At 57.6% G+C, this 19,701-nt stretch overlaps 1 protein-coding gene across 2 annotated transcripts; it reads right to left on the reverse strand.

Moving 5' to 3' along the window:
* Nucleotides 1–3,063: 3,063 nt before the first annotated feature.
* Pgf (placental growth factor) lies at nt 3,064–14,465 on the reverse strand. Of its 2 annotated transcripts, XM_023701817.1 has the most exons (8): nt 14,099–14,465; nt 13,834–13,976; nt 12,645–12,687; nt 8,633–8,829; nt 8,320–8,396; nt 6,608–6,637; nt 6,445–6,507; nt 3,064–3,912 (listed from the first exon to the last, which is right to left on the reverse strand). In XM_023701817.1, the coding sequence occupies exons 2-8, from the start codon at nt 13,906–13,908 to the stop codon at nt 3,891–3,893; spliced, it is 507 nt and encodes a 168-aa protein (XP_023557585.1). In that variant the 5' UTR covers nt 13,909–13,976; nt 14,099–14,465; the 3' UTR covers nt 3,064–3,890. The 2 variants fall into 2 exon arrangements, with proteins under 2 accessions (XP_023557585.1, XP_004624922.1); XM_004624865.2 differs by lacking the exon at nt 6,445–6,507.
* Between the last annotated feature and the right edge of the window lie 5,236 nt (nt 14,466–19,701).

Genomic DNA, 19,701 nt, shown 5'->3' on the forward strand with positions numbered 1-19,701 from the left:
GGTCATTGAAAATGGGACTGTTTAGGACCCAAATGAGCCAAAAGGACCCCCTGATGTGACTGAGTGGAGCCACCAGGTCCTGTCCCACCTGTCCTATGCAGGGCCCCTGGTTGAGGGTGTGGACTTTCGCTTCTGACCTCTGGACCTGGTTTCTGCCTAGGACCTTTCAGGGGTCACTGGCCTGGGGATGTGTGTGGCCTCAGTGTGCTCCCAGTGGGTGAGCTCAGGAGCTGAAAGCCTTGCAGATGCTACAGGGGTCGGGCTGGGGCCCTAGGGGCTGAGCCAGAGGCCCCGCCACAGGGAGTGCTGCTCTCCTCTGGATCGGCAAAGGACTGTTGCTCAGGACAGCTGCAGCCAGAGGGAAGCTGGAAAGCGCATTTCCCTTGCTGGGCGCATCCCCTGGGTGGACCCACACCCTCGCTGTGACCAGCAGCCAGGAGCACATTCTGACCTGGGGGCCCCAGGGGCCCTGGCTGTAGTGCCAAGGGCGCTGCCTGAGCAGAGCCTCCCGTCCTACTGGCCCCTCTGCCGCCTTGCTCCGAAGCCTGAGGTCCACCCTGACCAGCTCCCAGGGGTTTCAGCCTCAAATGAGGATGTGGAGGCCCCTTCTGCCCCCTCACACAACATAAAAGGATGCACATATTTTGATGGGGCCTGATGGTAAGTGGTTTGGACAAGAAAAAATAATCTTTTTTCCTTTTCTTCATACTAAGACATTCAGGAGGAAGTTAGAGTCAAAAGGAAGAAACCAGATGCAGATCCAAGCAGGGGGAGACACGGTTCCCTGGAGGACATGAGGAGTCTGGGGGCCCTCTTCCCTCAGGGGCCTCTGGGCTGTAGGTGTGCTCCTGAATTTGATGGTGTCCTAGATGGCTGGATAAGTTAGACTACAGCTGGGAGATGCATTCCACACTGGCCCCTCAGTGCCGGTGAGGACTCCTTTGAGGTGGGGCCCAGGCTGTGGCAGAAGCAGGACTTAGTGAACCCCAGGGCAGCCCTGGCATAGTTGTATGGAAACAACCTTGGTGACCCTGAGGGCCACAAAATCTGGAACCTGAAGCCCTGTTCCAACGTGTCAAAGCCAGAGACACCACCTCAGGTTAAAGATAGCAAAAGGAAGGCAGAGGAGAGCCCAGGCTCACTTGGTGAGTTAGAGACTCACCCTGGCTCCTGACTCCTGGCTCCTGGCTCAGGGCTCTTTAGATGTTCCATCAGTCATTCCACCTGCTTGGGCCTCGGTTCCTTCAGGCGGGCTTCTGGCTCGGGCCTCAAATATCCCACAGAACTCTCACCGTCCACAGTGGGGAATTTGGAGGGTGTTTGGGCCAACAGAGGGCTGTACTCCCCAGTGGCTGAGTGTGCTGTTGGGAGGTGGGACTTGGACCAGAGCCACAAGGGTATATTCCTGTCTCCAGCTCCTCCTGTGTCCATGCACCTCCTGGTCGCCATGATTTTCTCTACAACAGCCCTTTCCAATACCAGGAGCTGCTGAACTGTGAGCCAGAATCTGTTCTTCCTTTAAGCTGAGAGTCTCATGTGTTGCGTCTCAGTGACAGAAAGTGGCCGGGTCCGACTTTGGTACCAGGAGTGGGCTGGCTGCTGTGACTAACCCCGCGGTTAGATGCCTGTATGACTGGCTCAAGGGAGAAGTTTGGAAAGGTTCAGAAATGCAGCCAGAGAAGATCCTGAGCCAGGAGTTCTTGTCAGAGTTCAGAAGACCAGAATCCTGATCCAAGTGCAGAGTAAAGGGAGGCTCAGGTTTCAGTTGGGAGCAAGTGCTTCTTTGGCAGCTGGACTTGAGACCAGGTGTGCTACATCTTTGCAAAAACTTATTTTACCCCCACCCTGAAACTGTGAGAGCAGATTAGGGCAGCAGACTAACTCACTCATCAGCAGAGGAAGCTTTACGGCAGCCTCTGGTCTTCCTTCGGTCCCAGTCCTTTGAGTCGCCCTATGGCGAATATTTATCTTATGCCAGCGCATGTTGGCAATGCTTAATTTTTGATTTTTAAAAAATATATGTATTTAGTACAAGGTCTACAGGGTCTCACTACACAGATCAGACTCATAGTGATCCTGCAGTTCTCAGCCTCCCAAGCGCTGGGATCACAGGCGTAGGCCTCCGTGCCCAGTCGCAGTCGCTGTCTCAGTGCACCCTGGGTTGGGGCCAGCACAGCATTCAGGGGATCGAACCCCAGTGCCTGAACCTGCCTGAGCAGGTGCTTTCATCCGCTGAGCTATCTGGCTGGCTTTTCTTTTTCATTCTTCAGGGTCTCACAGCTGAGAGTCTACTCTGAATTTCAGAGGTTTGGGGCCTTGACTTTCCAGCCATGCTGGTACTATTCATCCTCCGCCTGTGTGATACAGGCTGACCCGGGACGTTGCATTTGCCAGGCAGGTGCTCACGCCACTGAGCATCTCCCCAGCTCCAATGCTGAAACTGCTAAAACTTTGGTGACTTTTTTTTTTTTTTTTGGTGCAACCGGGGATTGAACTCAGGCCCTTGCGCTTGGCAGGCAAGCGCTTATTCTACTGAGCTCTCTCCCCAGTCTTTTGGTGAGTCTTAAAAGTGGATTACATACATTTTGCAGAGAGCAACTTTATGGGGGCCACGGGTGGTGTACAGTTGCATCTAGACTGTACCCCCAAACTCTCATGACTCATGGATGGTGCTTCGGGACAGCAGTGCTGTGCTCAGTTCACTGGTTGAGTGTGCGGCAGGAGATAGGGCCTGCACTCTGAAACCGTGAGGCAGGTAAGCCCCTCCTCCTGTAAGCGGTGATGTCGGGTACGGGGCCTTAGCAGCCGAGAGATGCCGAGGACAGCTCTCATGAGAGGATGGGAGGAGATGGCTGAGGTGCTGCCAGGGACTGGGGTGTGCTTTCTCAAACCTGACAGGATTTTTAAGATGAGTAAATAGGTGCGTAGCAGCACTGCGCTCCTGGCGCCCCGACCCCGTTCGCCCACACCTCAGGCACGCACACTCCCTGGACAAGCTATTTCGCCCACACCTCAGGCACGCACACTCCCTGGACAAGCTATTTCCAGACTAGAAAGCTTTATTCAAGAGAATCTGGCTTGGTGGTCAGTCAGCTCTTCAGGGGCAGCCTGTGGGACACAGGCCCTCAGGGTCTGCTCCACTTTCCACAGCTGCTGGCCTAAGGCGCACAGGTCTCTGTCCCAGTGACCTCATCCCCATGGCAGGGCTCCTCCTTCTCTGTCTTTTGGGGCCCACTCTGCCCCCTGAGAGGCGGCAGGGTCATGGTACCTTGGCTGGAAAAAAACAATGTTCTAGAACAAGCCAGAGGCAGCCATGAGGAGTGACCTGGGGGACGGGTGGCGAAGGCTCCAGGCAAGAGCTGTTCTTGGCTGAAAGCCCCAGTCTCCAGGGCAAGCAGCACTGCCAGGGAAAGGAGGGCAAGGCTGGATCCCCTCCACAGGCTGCCCACCTGCCCACCAGCCAGGGACGTGGTGGCCAGAGCACGTGTCTGGGCCCACCTGGGCCCAGGGCAACCAGGGCAAAGGCTGCCGGCAGCACAGAGCCCACAAGCCTGGAGCCCAGTGGGGCCCCTTTTCTTCTTTCCCTGGGGACCTGGGACTTCTGGGGCCTGGCTTGCCCCTCACAAGGTCACGTCTTGTTTCTTTCCAAGCCGAAGCTCCCACGGGTCTGTGGATGGCTTCTTCCTTCTCTCACGTTCTGCTTAAGGCACTGAATTCCTGAGGGTCCTGTCCCTCCTTGCTCCTCATCTCGGAGGCAGCAAGTCATTCAGCAGGGATGCAGCTGGCTAATAAATAGAGGGAAGGTACCAGCAGGGAGGTCACCGAGAGTGGACAATAATAAATACACGAGCTGCGTGTGGGGGTCTCTCTCCTCTGAAGGGCCGTTCCCCTTAGGGAACACTGTCACCGCACCTGCGGGAGAACACACAGACAAAGCAGGCTATCAGTGCATGGTGCAGCAGGGGTCCCCTCCCGGGGTGGGGTCAGAGGGAAAGCTTGGGTGGGGAGCACAGCAAGGACACAGCGCCTCCGGACGCCTGCGTGCAGCGGGCCTAGGGCAGCAGGCTGCGCTTGGGCGCTGTCTGTCACCGCTTGTGAGCAAGGTACTGAGTGTCACCCTGCCCGAGACAAGAGACCAGGCCCAAAGAGGCTTAGACACGGGACCAGCACCACACAGCAGTCCGCGACACACAGGTCAGACAGCCACCCCGGACCTCAGCCCGGCTTTCCGAGGCATGGCCTCCGGTTACTGTCAACAGCAGGCTTCAAACAGAGCCACAAAGGCTGAATTAACGGGTTGAAAGAAACCATTTTTCAGCCTTCATGTGTATTCAGCCTCGAAATTATTTACACGAGAGAGTGTCTGAGGTCTGCTCGGCTGTCACAACTGCCCCTTCAGGAGAAAGGAGGCCCCTGGCTGGTCCAAGTCCTGTGAAGGTGTTTTGCTGCAAGGTCAGAGTGTCCTAAGGGCACGACACCGGGCGATTTGGGACCCGCCGGAGGTGGGAGGAAGCAAATGCAGTGGAGGGTGGGAGATGGTGGGAGATCACGCCATCTGCGAGGCAGCAGTTGCCGAGCCTTTCCACAAGACTGAAGCACGACCCAGCTGAGTCACCAGCCACGCGCATGTGCGCGCATGCACACATACACACACACATCGTGTACACACGCGTGTGCCAGTGCTGAGACACCAACCCAGGGCTTTGGGTGTGGCCGGCACGCAGTGCACTACAAGCCCAGGCTTAGCGGTCACTGCTAGCAGCAGACCACCTAGAAGTTTACAGCAAATAAATCGGATGTCGTTCAAATGACTCCATGGCCTCCGGTTTCATTAATTGGTGCATGTGAGCATGATTTCTCAAGCTTTTCCTCTATGAAAATGATAAACAGGAGTAGAATTTATGCCAAATCCTGTCTCAGTCTGGCAAGAGGTCAGGTTCATTAACAAAGTCAATAACTGATTGAAAAGGGTTGCCACGCCCCTCTCAGTGACAAGCGCTCCTGTGAGACTGACTGCCCTTTTACATGTGATGCTTATTAAAACAGGATGCATTTGTGCTGTTTTGATGAAGCGGTACTGCTAATAACTATTTTTGATACTTTGTTCCAAGAGAAAATTTAATTTGGTTTTATGCTCACAGGAAATTTAAAAGAACTCAAACTCAAAATCATCTTTCTGCCAGATAAATAGTAAGATGATAAATACAAGAGTTTTGAGCATTAAAATAAAATTATATTAGGCTGAAGTTCTGTGGAGCAAAGAAATGGAATTGTATAGTCCCAGGGAAATGTAAGTAAAGTAAATATATGTACACTAAGAGAGACATAAATATTTTTTCACTGTTCATTTTTAAAAAGCTGGATGTAGTATCTATTAAATTAGGATGGCATAGTCCATAGGCTGTATCTGAAGAATGAATTATAGCTTTATAATAAATATTAGTATTTATGATATGCCAGAAATTATATCCTTTATAGTCATTTATAATTATGATGAAAAAGTTCAATATCAACCTAGAAATGAGCAAGGGAGGACATAGGGTTTTGAAATTCTTTTAAAAGAATTCCCCAAAGTAACATTTGAAGACCAATGCCAGAAATGGGGCGATGAGACACTGACTGAGGCCACTTGGCTGGCGTTGCGGCCCTCAATTGCTTTCACCGCCAGTTCTTGCCCCAAATTATTGCATGGACCCAGGGCAGAAATGAGGGCCATAAACCTTCGGGGGGCAGACGTGGCTGCATCCCTGTCTTCATGGAGTTGAGGGACATCTCAGCCTGCAGAGGAGCTAGTGTGTGGGGCCAGGGCTTGAGCCACCCCCTTCCTGTAGCATGAAATGCTTTCCTACCTTGGAGCGAGAAGACCGAGGCCCGGAAGGAAAGCCTACAGTGCCTGGGTTGGCCATGCATGCAGAACAGTTTATTTTCACTTCTGACTCTTGGGGTGGGTGCTCCCTTCCCTAAATCTCCCCTCCCAACCACACCCAAGCCTGGACTTCAGCCTGCTGTCCCTGGGTGTGAGGTCAGGAAGGCCAGAAATGCGGAGGGGGAAGAGGAAGCACTGGCCTGGGAGCCACAGGGGGCTGCACCTTCCCAGGCTGCCAGGACGCAGCCCTGGATGGCTCCTGGTCATTAGACCAGGAAGCGCCAGATCAGCATGGCAGAGTGACCCTGAGCCCTGGGGCCAGCCCGTGCCTGTCCTCAGCACAGGAAACCTCAGCTCAGAAAGGTAAAATGAGGTGTTCAATGCCACGCAGAGATTTGAGACTCACAAAGATGAGGACCAAGGAGCCCTGACGCTTCCTGGGCCCCTGAAGAGGTGCAGCCCCTATGCTGGCCCCAAGACTCCCTAAACCTTGCCTCGCCCCATCCCCACCGCTGACCCCTGGCAGGGCCCCCCTTGGGCCCAGCCGCCTTGCAGCCCTGGGCTCCCCGCGCACTCACTGGTGGCAGACTGTGGGTTTCTGGTTCTCTCGCTTCCTCTTCCCCCTGACCTTGAGTCTCCTCCTGCAATAAGCCAAAGCGTCAGGACACGGTGGCCGAGCCCCCAAGCTAGGACAGGGCTGGCAGGCCTGAGAACAGCCCTGAGCCCTGACAGGCCACTTACCTTTCTGCCTTTGTCTTCTTCTGCAGGGGTCTAGGGAAACAGAAAGGGGCAGAGGAAATCAGGAGAGTGGTCACTCTGTCGGGGGCGTGCTGCCACCCTCAGACTTCCCAAGCTGGACCCCATGGTTGGCGCTTTGGCCACAGGGGGGCAGCATGGAGCTGGCAAGGGAGAGCAAGCCTGGGCCTCTGGGCTCCAGGGGCCACCCTAGGCCTGGAGCTCCTCCTCACAGGCCTCTGAATCATTGCTCTTTGGCATTAAATCTGGGGCCTTCTGAGTGTTCTCTGTTGGTTCACTTCTCACCCTTCCAGGCAGGGTGCATTGTGGGAGTTTCCTCCAGGACAGTAAATGACGGGCAATGCCACGGATGGGGTGATAGCTGATGCTAGCTAAGGCTGCCGGCCAGGGTACAACCCCCCCCCCCCGCCCTCCCTGGCAAGCCACAAGATGGGTGGGGGCAACAAAGGGAGGTGAGTACAAGTCACACGGTCACCAGGCATGTCCCAGTTCTGTCCCCTGGGGCTGTGGCTGTTGGCCCAGAAGTGAAAAGAAAAATGTCCCTGTTGCCTGGCACGCTGGATGGGGACAGAGCCTTGGTCTCCCCAGGCAGAGTGGGTGGTGATAGGCAGCTGTGGACCCTGGGCTGGCTCCTTCCTCAGAATGCCCGAGTGGTCACATGCCTCCCTACGGGACAAGTCCGAGACTCTCAGAACAACCTCTCTCCCCTTCTCCTTCACCCCCAAAGTGGCTGTGAGGGCTGGGTGATGGGAGAGATGAAGGTCACCATCTGGCCCTGGGCCCAGGAGGGGTCGTCATGCTGGCTGGGATAACTGGTCAAGGCAGAGCCCTCATTGCTAGGCTCTGGTTCAGAGGGGACAGCAGGCAGTGCCAAGCCTTGGGGGCCCTGGGGCCATGCGAGTGTGTGGTGATGGCCAAGAGAGGTGGCACTGCCAGGGCAGACTCGAGCCAGGCCGGAGCCCAGATCCAAGCCCTCCTTCCCACTCACTGGCTGGGCAGATCATTGGCCTGGTGTCCCCATCTGGACCACAGGATGGGGCGCTGGGACAGGAACCCTGACGGGCTTGCTCAGCACCCAGCCTACAGCAGGTGGCTACTAAAAAAACTATAAATGAGGAAACGCTGTAAGGGCTCAGAGCTGGGCACAGGCCTCCAGACTGCGTGTCTGGTACTGTTGTCCATGTCCCATGGTACCAAGAGAGCACCTCAGTGCCTCTCCTCTCCTTGAATCTGAATAGCAGAGCCAGGCCTGTGCCAGAGCGGCTGGGTCCAGGGAGGGCAGGACAGCAGGGCTGTGGCTTTGGAGAATCCTCAGCACCTGCCTCCTTCTCCTGCGTCTTCCTTCCCACCAGAGCCTGCCCTTCCTTCTGCTTCTCAGCCCTTCCAGTGGGCCTGCAGCCTAGCCTGCAGCCAAGCTCAGGCTCGCTGTCTTTGCCTCAAGGGCCTCTTCTGCGCCTGTGCGGCTGGCTGCCTTCCATCCCAGGACAGCAATACAGCCCGCGCTGGTCTCCTCAGGCTTGGCAGGGCCCAGGCTCCCTTGCCCTTTGGGCATCTTGGTAGCTGTAGGGGACCAGCTCCCTGAGCCGAGCAAAATGCAGCCAGGGCAGCAGTGGGCAGCCGCCAGTCCACACCAAGGCCCAGCTTTGCCAAGGCTCCAAAGTGTCCAGGGCCTGTCCCCATGCCTGTCCAGGACCTACCTGCACTCGCAGAGGTTGTGCTGTGAGAAAGTCATGTGCACCAGGAAGGGCCGGGGCCCCGGAGTGATCTTCAGGACCTGCATGGAAGAGAAAGGGGAGCCCTGGTGAGGACTCGGGCGATGGGCCGGGGAGACGGCTCCCTACAATAAGTGCTTGCCCACCAAGCATAAGAGCCTGAGTTCAGTCCCTAGTTCTGTGGGCTCCGGAAGGAAGGCCCAAGGCTGGGGTGATCACGGGGGCCCTCCGAGTCCTTTCTAGTGGGAGCCCACAGGGCACGAGGCAGAGCAGCCTGCAGCGTGGGGTGGGGCCCTACCTGCAGGGTGACGTTGGAGGTCTCCACCGGCATACACTGCAGGCGCTCATCACCACAGCAGCCAGTGCAGCGCTTCAGAGAGACACAGGACGGGCTGAACAAGTCCTGCACCTCGCCAGGGTACTCGGCCACGATGTCCACCAGCTTCTCCCGTGCTCTGCAGTAGCTGCGGCCCCACACCTCCTGGAAGGGCATCACTACAGGGAGGCAAGACCTCAGAGATGGTGTGCAGCTGCACCATCCCTGCTTGTGTGCGCCTCTCTTCCAGGATCCCTCGGGACACCCACAGGACCCTTAGCTCTTCCAACCTGGTGTAAGTCTCCAGATCTGGAGTGGGCGGCCCTGCTCTCTACTCAGGTGCCTGCGTCTGCCTTGGCCCCTTGAAGCATCAAGGACTGTGCCCTGGCCGGTCTCCAGGTCCTTGGCCCTCCTCAGGCCTTGGAAAACTTGCTGAAAAGCATTGAGTCCCACAGGGAGGCGTGGCCGTCCCCTTTGTTTTCTGCCCCAAACCTACGGGGCAGCCAGCGAGAAGGCCCAGCCCTCCTTTCTAGAGCCCCCACCCTGCAGGGCTCACTCGCTCACCCCTAGGCAGCAGCCTTCCATGCTTCCACTTGTACCCAAGTGAAGCCCAGCTCTCCTCCTGTGGTGCCTCCCTCCTCCTCCCTACACCCTTCTCCACAGTTCCCCAAGCAGGTACCACCCACTGGAGTCCTGCCTGGCCCCGAGTCCACCTCCTCCCCAGGACCCCTGAGGGCTCTTATCTCCTCTGCAGCCAGGCTCTGGCAAGACAGGAACAAGACCCCAGTAGACAGGCTAAGTGACGCCTGTCTGATTAGAGGACGCTTCACCAAGGGTTATCAGGGACAGCCTTGTAATGGCAGGATCTTAGGGGGCTGATCTGGAATCCCTCACAAGCTGCCGCTGCTGTTGCAGGGAGAGAGTCCGGGAGCGGGGCCCATGGAGAGGTTCTCAGGCAGCGGCCCAAGCCAGGACATCTGCTTCTTCTTGTCCTGGCCCCATCCTGCTGTGTGACCTTGGCAAGGTCACTTAACCTTTCTGGGTATATCAGTTTCCTGAGCTGGGGAAACGAAGGCTGGGACTAGATGTTGCTAAGGCCTCTTTTGCTCCGACACTGTCGGGTTCAGGGCATGAAACTCAGCCTGGGCCAGCCTTGAGTCTTTGGGCAGAGAAACACCCCCAGGCCCAGGTCATCTTGCTCCGTATCTGATGGTCACCCTCAGCTCCTGGGGGAGGACAGGGGCCTGGGTCACCTGGGAACCCAGCTGCCCTGGTACAGCATAACCCTTCCTAAGAGGCAGATGGGGCCGAAGTCCATTCTACTGAGCCTATGAGAACATGAGTCTCAGGGTAATCTCAGAAAAATAAACTCCAATCCTAGCAGAGGCCCTGGGGAGAGGCTACAAGCTGGTGGAAAATACCCAAGAGGTGGCACTCCACGTGGAGCTGGCAGGGCAGCCACTCGGGCAATAAACCGAGCGTATCTGGGTAGCTGTTTGCACCATTCTGGCTGCTCCACTGGTGGGGACCTGGCAGGCCTGGGGGCTGGAAAGGGGTCCAGAGGCCCCGACCCCACCTCTCCAGGCCACTGACTGTGTCCTCCTGGCTCCAAGTGGGAGATCCCTGGAGCCCAGGTGATGGCTGCCTTTGCGACATGGGGTCACAGAGCACCTTCCTATCTCCAGCTCTGCAAGCTGTGTTTAGTCTAAAACCTCTGCGAGCACCACACCACTCTGGATACATAAATAAGGGCAGCAAATAGCTGGTGGACAAAGCACCACAGAAGGCTCAGCGCCTGTACAGGACCAGGCTTCAGGGAGGGAACGACAGAGAAAGGGGCCCTCGAGGCCCCACGAAACCCCACACATTCCCACCCCACTGTGCCACGGCCATGGCCAGGCTGGGTGGGACCGGCTGGGCTTTGGCCACAGGAAGGACTTCCTTCACCATCCCTGTACCCTTAAGCTCCGCCTCTGCAGGGCCCAAGCTCCACAGCCCCCAGATCCTGAAATCAGCCACTTTCCAGCCAGGGTGGCCATGCTATTGGGGAAGTCTCAGAAGGAGGTGGACCAGAGCCTGGTTTACCAGCCCCCAATAGTTTCCAGGGTCTTTTCTCCCGGAGGTCCCTCTCAGGGGCTGTGCCAAGGGCAGGCAGTGACTGTGCCCGGATCGCAGCTGAGCCCCTCAGGAGAGAGCTCAGCCCCACTGCTCCTGGTCCTACCGCCAGGCTCAGCCAGAGCAGGATAGGGCGGGGTGGGGCAGGGTGGGAGGAACCCAAGGCTGAGGCTGCAGTTGGGTGTCCTGGGGACCACTGCTGGGCCCATGGTTGGCTCGCTTTTCAGCCCCATCTGTCCCCAGCTGGCTTACTACCCAGAACACAGGAGACCCAAGAAGAGAGCTGTTAACTCTGAAAGGCTGTTGCTGGAGAAGCTGGCGAGGCTGGGAGGGTCACCAGGATGGCTCCACAGGTGTCCTCCTCACTGACAGGCCAGCGAAACAGTGACATCCTGCTCAGCCACCCTGCTTGGCCTCTGAGAAGTCGGGAGCCTGGTGCGGAGCATGGCCAGATACACTGTGGAGCGCCCGAGACTCAAGGTGACCCAGGTCCTCATCTGTGAGAGGCGAGGAATGCAAATTCCTTCCGACTTCACAGCCTTTTGGTCAGATGGAATGACCAAAAATGACCCACGAAGAGTAACGGGGCTTTACCTGGGGCCTCAGCAAGCTGTCTCTTGTTCCGGTGTTGGCAGAAAGGGGATTGCGTTTTCAAATTTTAAAAACTGGAATGCAAAGAAAGCTCAGTGTGCTTGCCTGGAGTGTGGCACTCCCCCATCGATTAGGGTGACAGGTGAGCTGACCTAATGAATTTATACTTCTAAGCCTCCTCATCCCAAATCCTGGGACACAGACACATCTCTGTCTCCTAGAGCCAGATAATTCTGTAATTATAGCAAACGAAGAGCCTTTGGTATAATGTAGTCTAATGCTCCCATTTCAAGGATGAAGAAACTGAGGCTCGGCTGCTGTATGAACTGCTGAAAACATGATGTGGACCTGAGGTGGAGGTGGAGGATGGGTTGCTCCCCTGTCCTCACCCAGCATAACACTGAGCCAGGTCCAGAGGACAAGCTGGGAGCCAATGAAGCCAGCTACCTTTCCCATCTTGGCCACCCACCAGTGGCCAAGGGGTCCGAGCCTTAAGCATCAGGGTCCTTCCAGGCTAGGCCAGGAAAGGCTGACCACTAGGGGACAGGCAGGCAGGCGGGCCCACAGAGGCATCCCTAAGCCCACAGTCAGTCCCCACATGCCCCTCTCCTGCTGCACAGGGGAAGTTAGTGGCAGTGTCTGGCTGCTCTGCAGGTATCAGGGAGGCAGGGAGGGAGGAGCAGGCGGGGAGCTGGCACGGGCCTCCTGCCTCCTGCACGTCTGTCTCTTTGGCAAACGTCTGGTTGCCCTTTGAAGATTCCCACTTGATGCAACCCAGGGCGGGGAGTGGAGGGGCCAGGGAGGGTGCGACTCATTTTCTGTCTGTTTGTAATCAATGGAGAGGCCTGGTCAGATCCCTGTAGCTCCCCAGGGCTGGGCTGCTGGGGAGGCCTTCGCCGGCCTGGTTCTCTGGACTGCTTGCCTAACACATCCAGTGCCCAGACCCTTGATCCCATCTCTAGCAACCCCTGCCTACCCTGTTGTCCAAGACCCCATCTGCACCCTCCCAGCATGCTGAGCGGGCTCTGAGCCAGATGGACAGGCCCTGGCCACACTGCTCTACTCCCTGTGTGGGGCAACCCTGGCCTGGGATTATTGTACCTCTCTAGTTGCAGGGCCACAACAGGTGGACCCCAGGCCCTGCCGACTTCACAGCCAGGATGTCTGGATGTAGACTCTCCCTAAATTCTCACCTGTACCCACCCTGCACATTCATCCCTTCCCGTCCTTGCTGGGACTTGAAAGGAAAGAGAGGGGCTGAGAGTAGCCCCCAGCCTGGATGGCTTACCTTCCACCTCTGAAGAACTGTTTCCAGTGGACAAGGCCCATTGCTGTGGATAGAAAGGTGCAGAGATGGGGGAAGGGTCATCTCCTGGCTCTGTGCTTAGGGTCAAGTGTACCAGCAAGAGGACACAGGCCTCTCGGACCTCCTCTCCACCCTCTGCACATTGCCATGTCTCAGAGCAACCTCTTTCCAGGAGCAACTAAAACCATGCAGACCCTGGGCAAGTCCAACCTCTCTCTGGCCTCAGTTTCATCTGTTAGAAAAGCATAGGAGGCTGGAGGCTTTCAGAGGCTTCCTGCATCCCGAAGATCTTACAACCCTGTGGGGTCTCTCTCCTACCCAGCCCTGGCCAGACGGCCCTGCTGTCCCTGTACCTCCCGCCTTGGCTGGGTGCCAGGGCCCAGGGGGAGGTGATCAGCTGGTGGGAGCTGAGAAGCCTCAGTGGCGAGGGCGGCGCCATGAGCCCGTGCTGCCGGTCATGTTACACCTCTGGCTGGCTCTGTAGTGAGCAGTGGGCTGGTGGCTGGGCTGCGTGGCCTTGCAGGACAGAGCAGCCCACCCACTCCTGCTGGGGCTGGGGCCGGGCAATGGGAAGGCAGTTCACTGGCTTTGTCAGGGTTTCCCTGCCCTGGCTGGCTCACAGCCAGACTCACCCGGCTCCTGGGAACAGCGCCCTGCTCACTTCCCCAGGCCCTGCACTCACGACCTCAGGCCACCCACCCAAGAGGGGCGGGGCAAGCAGGACCCCTGTCTTACCCCAACCCACCCAAGAGCCCCCCAGCTTAGCCCAGGGCTCCGGCGGAGGCAGGGCCTCGCCTACCCCCAGCAGCCTCTTCTGGCGGCTTCCTCTCCACCAGGCCAGGTCAGAGGTCCTGGGGGCGCCTCGACCCTGACCACAAGGCCAGGGAACAGCCTGGGATTAGCGGGCAGATGCTTTTTAGCAAAACCGCTATGGCTCCAGGGGCCAGACAGGAAACCTTCCTCCTTCTCTGTGGCTTCCCTGCCCCCCACCAAGACAGCCCCCTGAGCTGGGGACAGCCCCTCCGGAGGTCTTCTCCCAAAGGCTCCCAGAAAGCGTGCAGTCCTCCTGGGAGGTGCTGCTCCTTGGTGTGGTCTGCGCTCTCAGGTCCTCCGCTTCAAGGGCTGGGGCGAACAGGGCAGCGGAGCCGGGCCGGGTAGGAGAAGTTGTTACCTGGAGGGGCGCGGTAGGCAGCGCCAGCCCAGCCAGGAGCTGCAGGGCGCACGCGAGCAGCCGCAAGGCGAGCATCTTCTCAGACGTCCTGAACCAGCGGGCTCCGAGGGGAACTCACCATGCTCGTCCTCCGGGGGGAGCCCCTGGCACAGGAGGAGAGCGGAGTGAGCAGCTGAGTGTGGACGGCCCCCTCCCTGCGGCCCCGAGGTCCCCGTCGGCGGCCCGAGCATCCTCAGGACCCTGCAGGTGAGGCTGCGCCGCGAACCTGTGGGCAGCGCCCCGGGCTCCGGGCGGGGCGGGCGGGCGGGCGGGCGACGCGATCGGGGCGGCGCTGCGCGAGACCGCGGTCCTCCCTCGTGGCCGGGCAGGGGCCCGAGGACGGGGTTTCCTGCTCCGACAGCGACTCCCTTCTGGGACCGAAGCTGCCAGCGACCGGGTTTCAAGGCTGCGCTTGGGGCGGGGCTCTGGGCCGGCTCCGCCCATGAGTGAGCGCGACCGGTCCGACGCCGGACCCGGGGCGCGGACAGACAGACAGACGGAAGGGGCTGCGCCTGTGCGACCCCAACCCTGTAGGGCGTCCTAGACGCCCACTAGGCCCCGAGGCTCAGCCCTTCCGCGGCCTGGGGGAAGGCGGTGCGGATCCCCGGCAGCTACCAGGTGTGGCCCTTTGGGGCCCTTTCAAACCATTCCGCAGTCTCTGAGTGGCTGGAGAGATTACTAATCCCATTTGACAGAGCCAACACACGTGTGGCCCCGGGGGGTGGGAGAGAGGGAGAGAGAGAGAGGGAGAGAGGGAGGGAGGGAGGGAGGGAGGGAGAGACAGACAGACAGACAGACAGACAGACAGACAGACAGACAGACACAGACAGAGACAGAGAGACAGAGAGACAGAGATAGAGAGAAAGTGTGTGGCAGGGACAAACCCTAAATCAGTGACCCCAGAATTTTCTCTACCCAGACTACCATCATCTGGCTGGAAAGCGGGAGGCAGCCCAGCTCTGATCACGGGAAGCCCTGGGGCACCTGGCCAAGGCCTCCTCCCCGCAGCAGAGGGGGTCGCATGCCAGGACCAGGAGGAGGATATGCTGCAGCCCCGCGGTGTGCTGGCAGAGGGGCTATGGCTCTCCTTGGGCCCCGGCCTTGGTGTGCAACCCCGCGTCTGGGTGGCCAGGAAACACCCAGATATGACTTCCCTGGATCTGTGTTCCTGTGTGTCTGGAAATGTGAGCTTCTGAGCCTCTGCCTGCTCGTGTGTGTGCGCGCGCGCGGGCGCGCGTATGTGTCCTCTGTGGGTGGGTGCTGGCCAGGCTTCCATGTGTGCCCCTCTTGGTTCACAACCTTCTTTACCATCACCGCCCTCACTGTCTTCTCTGGGCAACTTCCTGGCTGCAAGAACCTGGCAGAATTCAGTCTGCCTGGCTGTGGGGCGGGTAGGTGGCCGTGGGGGAGGAGATGGGCCTGGGAGGTGGCCCCTTCGGCTCACATTTCAGCCAGAAGCAGGGAGGCCAGGGCAGCCCCGTTCTCACCTCAGTGACCTCTGCTTCTGCTGCCTGCTGCCCACCCACGAGGGCTGCCTCCCTGCCCAGCCAGCCCTAGCTAGGCCTGGAGATCCAGGCGTCAGGGGCCAGTCACTGGCCAGCTAAGGTGGGGTGGCTGCAAAGAACATTCCAGTCAGCTCCTACACAGTAGGTTTCTTAGTCTGTAGAGAGTCCCTCCGGGCCCCCAGATCCTGGTGGAGGGTTGCTGGGCGCTGCACAAGGGTGAGTAGATGTATGGCGTGGATATCTGTATCACAGATTTATTTGTCATGTGTGTACATGTGCATGTGTTTATGTGGTCTGATTTGGATTTGTGCATGTGGGCATGAGTATGTACTGTGCACAAATATGTATGTAGGAATCTGCATTGTATGTGCTTATCTACACTGACGATTTTGACACTTATGTTGTGAGCATATCTGCCTATAACTTGTTGTGAGAGGGTAAGCACATTGTGTGTGTGTGTGTGTGTGTGTGTGTGTGTTTTCATTCTCTCATTTCATATATTACGCTAGGTCAGCGGGGCTAACATAGGCTGTGCCCAGGTGCTTGTGATGTGATCAGAGGTTCCTGTGACATTTGTGTCTGTGTGGGAACCAGATGTCTAGAATAGCAGAGCTTCTTCTCTCCTGAGTGGCCTCAGTGTCTTGGGCAATGTCTGAACCCTACCGCACACCTCTGTCTCCTGGCAGGTGGACCAGGAGCTCTGCTCCCCTGGGTTGAAGACCCCTGCTGGTCAGCCGTATGACCCCATCCCTGTCCTTCCCTCTCTGGGGCTGCTTCTCCATGTGGGAAGGGGGAAGAACAGTGCTCTGCCTTGGGATTGTGCGGGACTGTGGAGGCTCCTGGGTACAAGCAATGGCACCGTTAGGACATGACATCTAATCCATTTTTAAGTTCATATTGCAGAATAAAAGTACTATAGTTACAGAGTTCTTGACAGCATGGACAAGAGACAAAGAAGCCTATGCTTGTGTGAACTGTAGCAAAGCAAGAGCAGGGTGGAATTTGTGGTCACACAGCCTGCAGCAGCCCCAGATCACTCCAAGGAGATGCTTGGTTGGTCTCTTTTGCTTCCTCCTCCTGCCTCCTGAGCTGGGTGTTCGTGCAGCACTCCCACCTGGGCCCTGAGCCCTCCTTTTCTCTGTGCACCTGCTTCAGCAGGGTCCAGTGGCTTCCCTGGCTACCAAACCTGAATAAGCTCTTCAGGCAGGTGCCACAGCACCTGGGATGGCTTCCATGGTGGCATCTGGCCTCAGCAGCATCATTGCCCAGTTTCTCATCTGCTTGTCTTACAACTATAAGATCTAAGAGGGCCCAGATTGTATCTTTGTTCACTGTGTGTCTCTAGCACCTTGCTCAATTCCTAGCAGAGGCCTAAGTAGCACATGTTGAGTTAGGCCAATGTTTGACACTCCTCTCCTCACCCACAGGGAAGGTGTTCCAAATCTGCCCAGTCCTTACTCACGTGCCCTTCAGCTTTTCACAGGGAACCCCCTACACCACACTCAAGACCTTTCAACTTGGGTGGGCCTCTTGGGAGGAAGAGGTGTGGGAGAGCCACCTCCCCTCACCATGTAATCAAGTGCTGGGTTGGTCACCACAGCTTCAGCAACCCACAGGGAACAGGGCTTCTGCCTCTAGCCAGACACCAGAACCCAGTGGGAGACTGCGGTGGGCTGGGTGGGAGGGAGCCAAGAGATGAGCCTAGGGGTGACCACATGTTCCCAGGGTAGGAGACAAGATGGCACCCAGCACCAAGGCTGGGAGCCAGGGGAGCCAGGAGAAGGGCCATGGCCTGGCTGTCACCAGAGGAGTGGAAACCTGTACTTTGGGAGCTTGGCAGCCAGGGCTGGGTTTTTCATGTTTTCTGTAATTATTTCTCTTTTGTTCTCCCTTAGTATTTAGTAAAGCCCTTTGTGAAGCTGCCAGCTGGTCTTGCTGTGCTAAGAGGAGTGATAAGGGGACCCTGTGCATGCTTGGCCCATGCTTCTGTGGAGGGTCTAGCTCAGTGGTGGCAGCGAAGTCAAGAACCACTGAGGGGACAGGCAGGGTAGTTCTGGGGACCACCTTGCGTCTGGAGGCTCCCTGACCTGAGTCTCCTAGACTCTTCCCGGGCTGTAGCCTCAATCCCTGGGCTTTGCTGACACCAGGGGGCCGGGAGGGATGGCTGGCCTGTGGCCTGGAAGGGGCATTTGGGCCTCAGCGGTGTGAGATCCAGAAGGCCGCCTGCTGTGCTGCATCCTTGCATTTGCAAGCAAGCTGTTGTCACGAGTCAGGAGGAGTCAGGGTAGCAGATGCTGCTGGTAGCATTGCCGCCTTTCCTCCCTGCTGCCACAGTCCTGGGTCTTTCTGAGGCCTGGTCTGCAAGCCTGCAGCCCACTGGGGGCGGACACCGCCAGTCCCTCCCACCTGCCTGGGACCCACCGCATCTGTATTTCCTATGACTGTGTCCCTCTTAACCTAAGCCCTGTTTCAACCCGGTTCATCTCTCAGCTGCTCTAGGGAGAGGGGCCAGAGAGCGGCCCCCTCTGGAACAATTGCCCCTTTCTCTCCTGTGTAAGCGATACTTGGGGAGGGGAAGCTATTTGGAACTAATCGGCGGTGATGTGGAACGGAGCCTTGGGAGAAACTGAGCGCCTGTGGGGGCTCAGGGCCTCCCACCTCTGGGCGACAGCTGGATGGCTGTGCCCCTCAGTTTGCATGGGGACAGCAGGTCACCCCTTCCCCCACGCCTACACCCTCTGGCAGGTGGCGTCTCCGCCCTGGGCGTGGTGTGTGCTTCACGTGCTCAATGTGTCAACAGCCCCTGTCCACCTTCAAGGGAAGCATTACGGCCCCCATGTTTCAGATGAGAAAATGGAGGCCCAGAGAGGGCAAGTACCTCACATAGTCTGCCCCAGCCAGCAAGCAGCAGAAACCAGTGGGAGGGAAGAGGCTCCCTGGGGCTAGACGGGGGCGGCTTGGACCAGGATTGAGAGGAAAGCCTGCCTCTCACTGGCTGCATGATCCCGGCAAGTCTTTTCGGGCTTCTTTCTCTCTTCTTTTCTTTTCTCCCATCTCAGAAACTGGCCGTGTGGCTCAACGAAGAAAAAAGAAAGGTTCACGATTCAGCCCCACACTTTGTAAGGCCTAGCGTTCTGCTTTTGTGATTATTTCCTGGAGAAGGCAGGATGAGGTGGGCCAGCCGACCACCAGCAGGCTTCACCAGATCCCCCCAGCTCGACAGCACGTGAGCTGTTTGGAGGAGAGGGTTTCTGTGCTCTCCTCCGAAGAGCAGACCCAACCTGTGCACCCCTTCTCCACTGAGTGAGGAGTTGGGGAGCAGATGGGAGAGAGAGGGCCCGTGCCAACTGAGCCCTTTCTCTGTGCTGGGTACAAAAGAAGACAGAGAGGGTCCCACTTCAGAGGGAATCACCAGCAGAAGGAACCTCCGGAGGGCCACGGTCAAGATGCAACGTGGCAGGGAGCTTACAGGATGGGGAAAGTGGTGGTGGTGGTGGTGTATGTAAAAATAACTGTTGTTTCTCTCTGTCTGGGAGTCCTGACCATCATTTCTCTTAAGGAAGGCATATGCCAGCAGGGAGGTTCTGAGAAGGGGCTGAAGGGCCCTAGACCCAGGGACTGAGATTCCTCCAGGTGGGATGTCTTAACATCCTGGCCGTGCTGGCCTTAGGCTGTGACCAGAGGCCTCTCTGAGTGGCTACAGAGAGGCACAGGGTGCCATGCCCCGGGGTGGAGAGAGCATCCACTGATTCTTAGGAATTTGGTCACAGGCTGCAGGGTCTGGGCACACAACCCCTCTGGCCCTGAAGGCTGTTGCCAGGCAGTGGGGTAAGTGCCTGGATGTTCACGCAGCAAGGGAGACAAGAGTTCACCCTGATCTCAAGAACCCCTGTGGGGTGGCAAGGGACTCTGTTCTTGGCAGAAATGGTTTCGTCTTTGTCACCGATGTAGGTGGGGATCAGTGGAGAAGGGACAGACAAAACATGACTGGATCCAAGTGAGCACCCCAAGAGGACCCACATCTGTTCCACTGTAATGTATCCCTTAGAGTGTTGCCTTGTCGCTTGTCATCTTTGCTTCAGAGGGGGCTGGATGCTCTAGAGTGGAGGCCCTGATGGGCTGACTGGAGGTAATGATGTGGAGAGAGGAATCTGGGCCTTCCAGGGGCCTCCGTTTGTCCCCATGGAGCTAACGCAGTGCCAGTTCTAGGCACGTGGGAAAGGCTCAACGTGGTCTTGGACACAAGTCTTCAGAACAGCCGACAAGGAGACAGAACAGCTCTGAGCCTCCAGATGGCCTCTCCGTTGGTCTTTCAAGCAACTTC

The sequence above is a fragment of the Octodon degus genome, unplaced genomic scaffold, assembly GCF_000260255.1.
Source record: "Octodon degus isolate 3935 unplaced genomic scaffold, OctDeg1.0 scaffold00007, whole genome shotgun sequence".
NCBI classification, from domain to species: Eukaryota; Metazoa; Chordata; class Mammalia; order Rodentia; family Octodontidae; genus Octodon; species Octodon degus.